This window comes from Carettochelys insculpta, chromosome 26, assembly GCF_033958435.1.
Source record: "Carettochelys insculpta isolate YL-2023 chromosome 26, ASM3395843v1, whole genome shotgun sequence".
NCBI classification, from domain to species: Eukaryota; Metazoa; Chordata; order Testudines; family Carettochelyidae; genus Carettochelys; species Carettochelys insculpta.
This window is the reverse complement of record NC_134162.1, coordinates 16217121-16229872: the sequence shown is the minus strand read 5'-3', so window position 1 is coordinate 16229872 and position 12752 is coordinate 16217121. Positions and strand designations below refer to the sequence as shown.

At 51.2% G+C, this 12752-nt stretch overlaps 1 protein-coding gene across 2 annotated transcripts; it reads right to left on the bottom strand.

The window, feature by feature from the left end:
• Nucleotides 1-1216: 1216 nt before the first annotated feature.
• OLFML3 (olfactomedin like 3) lies at nt 1217-11148 on the bottom strand. Of its 2 annotated transcripts, XM_074977364.1 has the most exons (4): nt 11022-11148; nt 6092-6153; nt 5227-5512; nt 1217-2999 (listed from the first exon to the last, which is right to left on the bottom strand). In XM_074977364.1, exons 2-4 carry the CDS (start codon nt 6125-6127, stop codon nt 2215-2217), a joined length of 1107 nt encoding a protein of 368 aa, XP_074833465.1. In that variant the 5' UTR covers nt 6128-6153; nt 11022-11148; the 3' UTR covers nt 1217-2214. The 2 variants fall into 2 exon arrangements, with proteins under 2 accessions (XP_074833465.1, XP_074833464.1); XM_074977363.1 differs by lacking the exon at nt 11022-11148 and having other exon boundaries at nt 6092-6278.
• Nucleotides 11149-12752: the final 1604 nt, after the last annotated feature.

Below are 12752 nucleotides of genomic sequence, written 5' to 3'. Positions count from 1 at the left end.
GCATTTCAGAGGAGCTGGTTTTCCCAGTTGGGGCTTCCTTGATGACGATGGTGGCCTAAGGGAAGGGCATTGCAGCTCAGCTGTGTGGTCCCGACGGCCTCTCACAAAGGCTTTGTCTTCACTTCCAGTCAGACCTGCGCTACCTTGGGGTGATTAACACACCAGGGAGGGCAAAGGAGAGTCACTATACCGTGTGGGCAGTCCTATTCCATTAGGGATGTGCTCTGCCAGGCCCGAGGAAAGGCTGTGCTGTGCAAAACTGCGTGACTTGAGGCACCAAACCCTCGTCCAACTTCACAGCCAGGTGGGGGGTGCAACAATTCTGCAGGCACCACAGGGCTCCAGCCAGGCCCCATGATAACACAGACAGATGAGGGCTGACACCTGCCCCAGACTCCTACCCAGGCAGCAGGAAGGCAGGATGGGAAAGAGCAAGTGACCCATGGGTGGCAGTGTTTCCACAGGGCCAGAGCAGCCCTTCAGTGTGGGAATGTCACAGCCTTCTAGCCCTTGACAGCTTGGATATCAACTCGAGTACAAGTAACACATCTGACTGTTCTGTGAGTGTTTTTTTCCCCGCCTGTTCTCCGGTGCTCCTTGCCTGGCTGTTTTATTAACGGTGTTCAGCATCTGGATACAACTGACCTTTCTGGGGAGAGCTAAAGCAAAACCGGCATTAAATACCTCAGTCTTCTTGATGTCCTCCGTTACTTTGTGGTGGATATACACCTGCCTTGATCATCTTCTTGCTCTTCATGTACTGTAGAACCTCTTCCTTTCGCCTTGGATGTCCCTGGCTGGGGGTCAGGTGTTTTAGACCTAGCCTGTCCAATTTTGTCCCTCTGTGTGTCTTTCTTTTGTGTTCCCCTCTATCAGGAAGAGTAATGATAGCAGAGGTGGGGTGTATGCGCGCAGGCGTGCGCACACGCGCACATGCAGGGCAGCCTCACTTTGTATAACCTGTTCCACACCAGCAGCTTGAGGATCCTAGCATGCAGCAGAAGGAATAAATTAACTCTCCATTTCTGGCCTGCAGCTACACAAGGGATTCTCCCTGCCCCCACCCACCGCTGGCATGTCCTGATACGTCTGGGCCTGTGCTTCAGCCTGACTTATGTGTAATAAACCATGAACTTTGTTACAAATGGACCATGGGTCAAGGCCAGGGCAGAAACCATGCAGGTGACTGGGGAGGGAACAGAGGCGGGAGAGTAGGTGAGTGGAAAATCCTTTATTACGCAGAGTTTCTTTGGCTGCCTTCCTCCTGAGGAGCTGGGGTTTGTGCTCTGGTGCTAACAGCATTCCCAGCAGTGCCTTCCCATTGCAAAACTGGTTCTGTGGGAGGCAGAGGTGCTGACTGCAAACTGCTTGTCTAGTCAACAGCATCTCTGGGAGACAAGCCAGACAGGGACAAAAGCAGGTTGATGTGTGTGTTTCGAGGGGCACACACAATATCTTAGCAGAAACTAAGCTACAGCCCCTTCAGTGCAAAATCACTAGGCCAGCAGCTGGGAGCTGGACGAATTTACCTCTGATCAAACACTCAGGAGGGGGCTGGCTACACAGGACGGGAGGGAGAGCATGACGGGTGCTGCCCTAGGGCACACTTCGCTGGGAGAGCTCCAAAAATTTGTCAGTGTGGCGTTCAGGCCTAGGAGCCCACCTGACCCAAGGGTGAGAGAGGCCCCTCCCCTGGAGCTGCACTACAGCATGGCAGGCCAAGAGGGAGCTGTCTTCATCTCGTGGGAGAGCCTGCACACAGCTCCCTCGCGGAGGGCTCCAGCCAACCTCACCTGCTGGCAACAGCTCCTTCACACTTTTTTTATTTTAAATCCTGTTAAACTTCCTCATGTTGCAAACTGGCACACAGCAGTGTGACAGCTCCCAGCATCCCCAGGGTTCATGATGGTGACCTGTGGCTATTCCCTTGCTGCCTGGGTGAGTAGCCCAGGGGATGCCATTGCTGGTTCCACAGGGCCCCATGGCAGTAAGCTGGGGTGCATCAGTCAAGAGGCAGAGCTGGCTGGGGTGCTGCAGCACAATTCACAGTCATGGAAAGGAGGGAGTGATGGTGGGCATGTGGGCATGACATTAGTTTGAGGTGTTGGTTCTGCCACCCTAAAGCAAGCTGGGCAGTTGTAGACCACACAGGCCAGGCACTGCTCAACATGAGACAGAATGGCAGAGTGGGATGCAGGCCCAGGTCAGCCTCTCTCAGATCTCCAGTTTCTTCTTCATCTCCATCTTATAGATGATCTGGTAGCCATCGTCCCAGGCGTAGATCTGGCGCTCCTTGGGGTTGTACTTCATGCTGGAGTGAGAGCCGTAGCGCTTGGGGAAGTACACTAAGGCTGCATCCTCGGGTGTCATGGTGCCACTGACATCAAAGACACACTGCACGCGGGAGCGGCTGGGCAGTTTCGTGTTGTACACTACATATAGGGCACCGCAGATGACAAAGGCGCTCTCAGCATTCTCCCGGGGGCAAGGCGTGTCCCACATCTGCTCTATGTCCAGGGAGACAGGGTCCAGCTTGGCCAGACAGATATTTTTCTCATTCTCCCTCGTAGCATAGATGGCCCAGAGCCCTTCCTCATCAGCCGCCACATCAATGTAGTTGAAGGCAGAAAGGCCAAAGACAGGGACTTGCTCCTCAGCTGGGAACACGGAGCTGTCCACAATGGTTTTGTTGGCCAAGCTGAACTTGATGACCTGAAAGGTGCCCTGCTGCCGGATGTAGTAAAGGTGCCCCCCGTATACAAGGTGGCCGGTGCCCACCCAGGGGTAGGGCAGCTTGATACGGGCTGCCTTCCGTGTGGCGGAGAACAGTGTGAACTCCCTCATCCTGGGGAACACATAGACAGTGTCGTTGCTGGTGCCATCAAAGACGTAGATCTTCTCTGAGCTGCCAACTGGGTCCTTCGTCCACATCCCAGCGCTGCTGCCAAATTTTTTCAGGATCTTCATGGCTTTCACCTGGGAGATGGTGTCACTGCAATCTGTGAGGGTGCAGGAGAGGCTGTGAGAGTCAGCCCCCAGCAGCCAGCCAGGGCCACAAACGCCTTTGCTGAGGTGCACAGAAACTGGAGACCCAGCACCCTCCTGCCAGTGGAGAAATAAGTGCATAGGAGAAGGGGGGGGCCATCTCTTGAAGAGAATATTTAGGGAGGACTTTATTTCTGAGGCTGACAGGAAAATGTGATTCTTCCTCAGTGACATCTCAGCCCCTGATCTGAGCCCTGCAAATGCAAGTAACTTCCCTCTCTCTTGCTTGCTGCCTCAGGGTTTGGTACCTTTTCCCAGCAGAGTCATACCTGGGTGCCTGCCACAGAAAACCCACAGCAGTTGTGCAGTGGCCTCCCTACATCTCCTGACTCCTGCCTGCCTGGCCCCCAGCTCAAGAAGGGCTAGGCTTTAGGGGGTTCCAGGTATGAAGGAGAAAGGCTTTGATCAAACAAGAAGGAAGGCTTTGCTGCATTTCCCAGACTCCAGATTTGCCTCTGAAAACTGGTTTCTGAGCTTGGCGTGTTTGACCCCAGCTCTCATGTGTGTCTTACACCCCAGGCCAATCTGATAACCAAGGGTGGGAACTTGGCTACTAGGGTTTTGTGTTCAATGCACTGAGTCCCTTGAACTGTCTGCTTGTGCAGATGTGTGCCAAACTGCGTCCAGCGTACATTTCCGGAGTAAATCCTGCTGTTTTTCTTGCCTTGTACTTGGAAACCTGGCTGGAGACATCAAGCAACATCCGGACCCGTGTAGGCCTCTAACCAGGCCCCCCTGACTGAAGTGCTCAGCCCACTGCTCTCCCTGGGGCCAGCTTGGCTAGGTACTCACAGCCCTTGGGAGCCGCACTACTGCAATCTCCAGGAGACTCCAGCCAAGCACCCAAAACAGACCAGTTTTGGGAACTGTGGCCCAAGCCTCTTTGTTTCAGAAGGAGCCTGAACCCAACTTCCATCCTGTTAGCTGCTCCAGTAGTGCTGGGAAGCAAGTGCTGAGCTGTTTGGGCAGCTGCACATTTCACCCAGGTGCTTTTCTCCATGCTTGGACAGGTTCTGGTGCTTAGGAAACTGACTGGACTCATACGGGACAGAGACAGTGTACCTCAGCCTGCACATGCAGCAATGTCAGGCTCCCCAGGGCAAGGCAGCTTATGCCCAACGAGGGAGGGTAGGGGAAGATCATGGAGCACGAGTGCATCAGGAGAGGGAAGGAGCTGCTGCAGAACTAGCAGCAAGACTGGGCCAGCCTCTCCCCAGTATGTGGCAAGAGTCAGGGATTCAATGCAGAGCACAAGGAGGGCTTGGAGCAGGCTTAGGTTAGTCTTGTATTCACTGACAGCTGAGCTCAGGGCCCCATGGTGCTAGCAATGTAGACCCTAGGAGACAGCCCAAGAGGTGTGGGGGGGGGGGGCTACCGAGCCCATTATATAGATGGGGGGAAGTCTGAGGTACCAAGCCTCAATGTGACACAGCTCAGTCTGACCTATCCACATGGTCTGTGGGCCAATGGACTGGTCAGGGGAGAAATTCACCTGCGGGGGGGGTGGTACTCGACAACCAGTGGCTCTGTACCAACACAAACACTCCCCTGCAGCTCCTCTGGGAATGTCTAGGCAGGGCTGGGTTTAAGGGGGCTGGGACCAGAGCAACCGCCCCCCTCAGTGCCGCAGGCGCAGGATCTAGGGTAACCCCCCTGCCGCAGATGCGGCACTGCCCCTGCTACACCCCTTCTCCCCAGCCCTGCCCCCTTGCCTAAAGCCCCTTACCCCAGCCAACAAGAGCCAGGGGATTCCTGGGTGGGGGGGCCCGGCATGCAGCTGCAGGAGGAGTCAGCTCTCATGACAGCGGTGGGAGCCGGTGCAACCTGGCAGCCTACCCTGCCCCACTCTGCAGCGCTGTGCTCCTCTTCAGTACCCTGGATGTTCTGCTTCCTGCTGCCCTGGCAAAGCCGAGTGCCGTGGGCTGGGAGATGGCGGTGGGGTGAGGCAGAGCAGAATAGGCTGCTAGTATTTGTGGTGCTGGCACCACCTGCTGCTACTGTGTGCCAGGCCCCAAGGTAATCCCTGGACACCATCCATAGGACAGCTGAGGCATCCACTGCGGGACCCCCAAAGCACAGGGCCTGGGCAGCTGCTCTGACCTGTCCCATGGAGAGGGCAGCTCTGTGCCTAGGTGCTGCCCAAGGTGCATGTTGCTGGGTAGGGAAGATGCATGGTCTCACCTGTCAGCTTATCATACTTCTCATTCTTTCTCTTCTTTGCTGTGGAGACCTGGTTCTCCATCAGCTTCTCATCCACCTCCACACAGGGTGGAGCGGGGTTCTGAGTCTCTAGGTAGTCCACCTCACGCTCCAGCCGGTCCACCCGCACTGCTGTGTTCTCCATCTCCGTGCGCAGCCTGTCCCGCTCCTTCTCCATGTTCTCCAGCATGGTGATCACCTGGTTCTTGAACTCACGCAGCTCGGTGGAGTAGCGGCTGTTCTGGTCGTGCCACTGGGAGATCCGCTCCTGGGGGGTGGGAGGGTGAGATGCTGGGACCCCTTTTGCCTGGAGGGGACTGGTGCACAGCATACAGGGCAGCTCTCTTGCTGCTCCTGGCCACCTGGGCCTGTGACTAATGCCATTCCCAGCACAGCTTGCATGCCCCTCAATGTATGCATGGCCTCACATTACAACCTTGAACAACAGCCCTCTTCCTGCTCTGACTGCTAGGGCAGTTTGGAGATACCCTCTGGCCTCACTCTCCTGCACACACCTGACCACCCACTCACCCACATGGCACCTGCTTCTACATTCGTCTCAGCCATTGGCACCTGTACACTCAGCACATGTCCCACCATCTCCTCTCTCTCACCTGCCTTCTCTGAGCTCACAGCACTGCAATCCTGAGCTGGGACTCCCACGAGACAAAACGCCTTCACCCAGCCTCCCCCCACGGCCACTGTTAACTTTGTTTCAAAGGCAGGTCAAACTGTCGCCTGTGCAAAGAGGCCTGTATTGCGAGTGTGGGAGATGGGGAAAACCCTGAGCCAGGCCTGGTGCTGTTTCCCCACAGCAAGAAAGGGAGATGCAGAGCTGTGAGCTTACCTCCAAGCTGGCAAGTCTCCTCTCCATGTATTCCATGAACTGCTGTTGAGCGATGATGGGCCCTGCCAGGAGCAGAGCGAGAAGGAGGCTGAGTCTTGGGGCCATGGTTGGCTTTGGAAGGCAGCACTGCTTCGCCTACTGGGGTGGGTGAGAGCAGGCGTGCTTGGTGTCCTACTCCAAGCTGGAGGCTCACAGCTCTGGAATGTTTGGAGAGTTCCTGGGGGGCGGAACACTGCCTCATTCGCTGGCCTTTATTAAATCCAGACGGCTGAAAAGATAGGGGCTGCTTGGTGCCAAAGGAAACTAGCTCCAAGCGCCTTAACTCTTGGTGGTCTGGGAGCCAGGGACAGAAACAGCTGCAGCAAAAGAATACAGCCCAAACCTATTTGGGTTTTGCAAGCATCGACACTGTCTAGCTGCTCAAGAGGTGGGAGCCAGTCAGTCTCCAGAGGGTTCTGTAGAAGTTCAAGTCATTAGTCAGTTTATGAACCATGTTAGTTAGCTGCCCGTTTCAGCTCTTCCCACACCCCAGGGCTCCTATTGTCTCCCCCTGCTACCAGGACGGGGCTCAGCCTGTCTAGTCACAGCACACGTGTAGCCTGGCATCACATCAGCGTGACTTAGGCTGGAGCATAATCCTTATCACAGAGCATTGCTGGGGGTGCCTTTACTGAGTCACTAATTCCTTTGTGCCTGATTCTCCTGGGCATACACAACACACTCCTCAGCCTGTCTTGCAATGCGAGGGCACATACGCCTGAAAGTTACAGTAATGGGCTAGCAGATCCCAGAAAGCTGATTATTGGGTGAGGGTGATTTGTGGGCAGGTTGCACCAAGAGGCCAAAGTAAAATCAGGCCTCCATTGTGCTGCACACACTCATTCCAGTCCCAGCACTTAGTCAAGATAGACAAAGGGTGGGAGGGGAAACCAAGGCCTACACCAGACACATGACTTAACCAAGGTTGATCAGTGGCAGAGCTGACCACTGGGCTAGATCCTGAGGGCCAGGCATTTCTGTGTAAGCTGGGTCCCAGATTCTGCATGAAGCTGTGACATACCAGTGACTCCAGCCCCCTCCCCACTCCTCTGCATAGTTAGAAGGTTCAAAACAGGCAGCAGGGGAAGAGCGCCTGTGTAGTCTTTGAAGAAGGGGTGGGATGTTTCTTTTTGGAGGTTAACCTCTGTCACTGGAATTCCCATCCCCTTCCTGCAACAGGAAGGGAGTTAAGCAAAACCAGGTGTGCGAGCAGCTGGCAGGGTGCTGCACAGAAACTACTCCCAAGGAAACAGCCAGGCTGGTTGACCGTGTTTGCAGGGAAAAGCTGGCTTGTCACTGAACAGTCCTGGCCACCAGCATCAGCTTTGTAGAGATGGCAGCCATAGGGCCAGGGATCCAATCTCTGCAATGCCCCAGTCTAAGCACTGAATGCAGGCCTGAGTATAACAGAAGGTCTGATGTAGAGTCAAACCTCAGTGCTCCAAATGGGGTTCTCCAAGGCTCGGCACCAGGACAGGGCATGCTGCTTACTATCACAGCCAGCGGCTATTAACACTAATTAGGACCTGGGCACTTGGGAAAATGAATGGTGGGAACCACCTGCAGAGCTCCAGGATTCAGTTTCATGCTGATGCACCTGGCAGATGGAGCTTTGGACTTTTCTAGCTTTGCCCACACTCAGTGCTGAGTGACCTGTGAGGGGGACTAGGAGCTCTGCTGAGGCCTGCCTGAACGTAGCTTGTGAATGAAGAGCATGAGGCCGCTGTATGCTGCTCTCTCTAGCTGAGGCAGGAGAAATAGGGTTGAGGTTGGAGATGATTCACGCTAAGCTTAGGGCTTCTGCTTCTGCATCTCACTCATGGCAGATTAAACTACACACAGCCTAGCTGCTGGGCCCCATACAGCCTATGACACAGAGGGCTTGTCTACACTACCACTTTCCTTCGAAGGAAGGATGGTAATTAGGGTGTTGCGAGTTTACTAATGAAGCGCTGCCGTGCACAGGCCAGTAATTTTGAGGACTGAGGGGACTTTGAAGTACCGGCAGGTGAGCTGCGGCTAGACACATGCTGGTGCTTCACAGTTTAAAACTTTGAAGTTGCTGCGGGGGGGGAGGGGGGGGAGAGGAATTTGCTTAATGAAGTGCTGCCTATGCACGGCAGCGCTTCATTAGTCAACTCCCAACACCCTAATTAACATCCTTCCTTCAAAGAAAGGTCGTAGTGTGGACAAGCCCAGAGCAAGCAAACACTCAGGCCCAGGGCAGAGCTCCCCTAGCCTGGCCCCATCGCACTGCATGGCAGGAGGAGCTAAACTCCTCTGCTGTGCAACGTGGGCCTGCAGCCATTTCTGCTGGTGTCAAAGCTGGCATCAAAGCCAGGCTGATCACCCCACTTCCGTGCTGCACCCCACACCAGCCTGCAGCACTCCACTTGGCTTTCTCCTCATGCTATCGGAGAACTGACCACTGCCCTCTCCCACTGAGACCCTTTGGCCCTGTGCTGCTCCCCCTGCCACTCCTCACCGAAGCCAAGGGACCAGGAGATTGGTCTGGTAGCCAAAGAGGGGGAAAAAATGGTTAATTTCAAAACAGCCTTGACCTCTCATCTCCTTGGAATGAAAAATGAAACCAAGCCACTAGGGACTCTCAAAATGCATGGCCATTTCCTCACTAGGTTCAGGGCAGGGCTTGAGGGTTTTAGCCGATACTAATCTGTGAATGTCAGTGCTCCCAAAAAGGTATTTTTGGGGTGCATTTACTGTTCACCAAAAAGATTTTACTCAGCTCTGCTGCCCCAGCAACTGCCAATGACTAACCGGGGAGGGGTAGGATGGAAAAGTCAAGCCAGAGACAAGCACTGGGAGCTCAGACTCTGTAGCTAAGATCTGGGACACATGACATGGTTTCACATGGCCTGGGGGACAGAGCCCTGTCGTGCTGCACAATCACTCTGTGTCCTTTGAAGCCCTTTGTTTTACTCCCAATTAAAAATCCTGGGGTGGGAGAAGCAGGGGTAGAAAGAAGTCATGTTATAATAAGGCTTGTAACATAAAACTGCCTCCAGATCAATCAACAGTATTAAAAAGCCACGTGACTTCGCAGAGTTTTGCTTCTTTTTACATAATGCTGGAATTAGACCCTGTCAGGATTTCACCTGTGTCAACAATGCAGCCCCATTTTCTGCAGCTCTAGCTCTTAGATTGCTCTTTATCCAAAGGTTATTGCACCATCTAGTGTCTTTACTAAGAGTCTCATCCAAGGCACAAATCGGGCTTCACCATGTAGCATGTGCAGACATCTACAGTCAGCTGTGTCCTGAAACATTCAGGGAAGGGGAGTTGCAGGAAGAGAGCAGATGTGCTCCTCCCAGTCTCTGGGCTGGATTTGCCCCAGCCTCACTCCTGTGCAACATGGTGTGCAACAAGCCAGCTGGGTATTGTAAAGCCACATGCCACTCACTCGGGACTGTGCAAATGACAGCATGAGATGCAGGGCAGTGAATGAATTGTCAGAGATAGCGTAGGGTTCAACTCTTCACTCGTTTCTTTCCAGGGGAGTTGGTGCAGGGAGGATATGGGGGGGATCTCCCAAAGAGATGAGGTCCCAGAATATCATAGAAGGGCAAACCTAGCAGTATGTTGAAAAAGAACAAAGAAAACAAGGGCAGCCAGCCTAACTTCAATACTGGAACAGCCACTGGAACAAATGATTAAACAATCCACTTGTAAGCACTTGGGAGGATAACGGGGTTACAAATTACAGATTCTTGCAAGAACAAATCATGCCACACCTACCATTTCCTGCTTTGATGGGGTTCCAGGCCTAGCGGATGTTGGGAAAGCCATAAATGTGAAATATCCTGAGACGCAAACTAACAAAATGAGGTGTAGGTGAAAATTCTGTAAGGTGGATGCAAAGCTGGTTGGAAGACCAGAGTAGTTATCAATGTGAGAGCCTAACTAGAGGGGTCCAGCAGAGGGCAGTCCTGGATCAGGCACTAGTCAATACTTTCATTATGATGTGAATTACGGAATGGAGTGAGTGCTTATAATATTTGCAAATGACCACCAAGTCAACAGGTTACAAACAATCAGGAGGAGAGGTTTAGAATTCAAAATAAGCCTGACAAATTGGAGAATCGGTTGGACTTCATTAAAGACAAGTGTAAAGTACTTCACTCAGGAAGGGAACAATCAAATGTATTGTACACATTGGGAAATAACGGGCTGGGATACAGTATTGCTGAAATAGCTCTTGTTAGTACAGCAAGCAGCTCACAAATTAAATATAAGTCAACAAGGGGATGCACTTGTGAAAAAAGCTAGTATTCTGGGGTATATTAGCAGGAGTGTTACATGCAAAGACATAGGTGTTAATTGTACAGCTTTACTCAGCCTTGTGGTGTCTCAGCTGGAGGACTGGATGCAGTGTTTTAAGAAAGTTGTGGACAAACTGGACACCAGTGGACAGCAACAATACTGATAGAGTTTAAAAAGCCAGATCTTTAAGACAAGGCAGAAGCCTAGGTATGTTTAGTATTCAGAGAGGAATGAAGGGGAATCTGATAACTATTCAAATAAGTTAAGACTGTTATAAAGAGAGCAGTGACCAATTGTTCTCCATGTCTCTGAAGACACGGCAAGTAGTAATGGGTGTAAGTAATGCGTGGAGATTTAGGTTAGATATTAGGCAACAATTCTGACTGCATGAGTGGTTAAGCATAGGAATGAGTTTCCAAGGGAAGCTATGGAATCTCCACACTGGGGTAAAACCAGATTGGACAAACATCTGTCAGGGAGGGACGACGTTCGCTTGGTCCAGCCACAATACATGGGCTGGATGATGTGATGACCATTCAAGATCCCTTCCAGCCTGCCATTTCTATTATTCTAACTGCAATAAACAGGATGATGTACCCAAAATACTCACCTTGGAAGCCCAAGCCTTACCCTGTGTGCTCTGCTGAGTTATTCCTGTTTCTCCTCCTTTGCTGCACCACGCAGACAGATGTCTAGGGAGTATCCAGTTGTCTACATCAAGAGGTCCTTGGGTTTAGTCGCCAGATGACCTGCCCAGGGCTTTGTTACACAGAACCCTTTCTTCCTCTTCTGGGTTTAAAAGAAAAGCTTTCCCGGTGACTTACTTTGGACCCAGTTCCTATGCTGCTGGCTAGCCAAAGCAGCACTACTGACTTCAGTGATGTTGCAGGATATGAGGTTCGTCACTGGCACGTTTCATGGAAACAGCAACCAGAATCTCACAGGTCAAGGAAACGCCAGCTTCTCCCTACTTGTGTGGAGGTGCTAAGTGCTTGCAGCTCCCACTGACTGCAGCTGGAAATAGAGATCCTTAGGAACGCTGACAAAAAGGAACAAGGGGCTTCCTCCAATCCAAAGGAGACCAAAGTGTTTACACATCACTACACAGATAGCACGACTGGGATGCAGTCAGCCAGCTACCCAAACTGTCCCCAGTATCGTGTGGAGATGTGAAAATTTTGACCAAGGAAGCACAGCACCTCCCCACAATTACACAACACATTGGGCTTGGACCTGTACACTCAGCTCTGAGTGGGCAAGAGCCCAGTTTTTAATGTCTAATTTTGTAAGCAGACTGAGAGAGGCTCCAGCTATGGTTACAATCAAGGGTGTAACCAAGGGTGCAGCTCACTGTTGGCCCTGTAGAATATAGCTTCACCTTGCCTGGATGGCTAGTGAACTGCAGCTTCCAGCTGTGCCGTGTCTGAAAAGGGGAAAGGCTCTGGTTTTATCCCAGATACTCTCAGAAATGGCCAAGTGAATAGAGAACAGAAAATTAACCCTTTTATTGATGCATTGCAATTGTTCTACATTTTTACTGTATTATGTAGAAAATACTTAAAATACAAGCTACTTTGTAAAACCAAAGACAAACACTGAATCCAAAGATAAACTGTGTTTTCACAATGGACCCTTTTTCCATATAGTTAGTATTAAATTTTTAAATATCTATATTTCTTTTGTTAAAATGATTTTTACATACCCCCTAAGTACATTGGCAATACAAACAGAGATCAGTAAATGTCAGAAACTACCTGTATCTAGCGGCTTGTAAAAAGGAAGAGCACAATAAAAGAAAGTTAAATTTCACACAGTAACTAGCATATCAAATACATTTAATAAAATAGGGATTCCATCGCAATATCAAAGATTCAAGCAGAAATACTAACCTTACATATAATGTACTGCTACATGTAGAGAGATAGATATATTTCAAGCTGAATCTGAAATCACACATTATAATAAAGTTTAGCAACAAACATGAACAAACAACCATTTAGACATGCGGCACCATTCATAAGTTTAAATAAAAGAGAAATCAGGGCTGTGCCAATCCTGTCATTTTATAAGCAATTTAGTTTCGTGTATGTAAAAAATTGCTGAATCAAGAGATAAATTACTTCATCAGTCAACTCAGTACTAAACAGAAAAGCTCAGAAGCTGCTTCTGCAGGGGGGTATGACAGCTGTGAATGCAAGTCAGTGAACAGGAGCAACTCTAAGTCAACACAGGAGATGGATTGCAAGAATGACTCTCAATGGGCCAAGTTAACTATAATTCTGAAGGGCAATCCCAAACTCCAGCTAATTCCTCAGAGTTCAAGAAAGGACAAATGTATAGT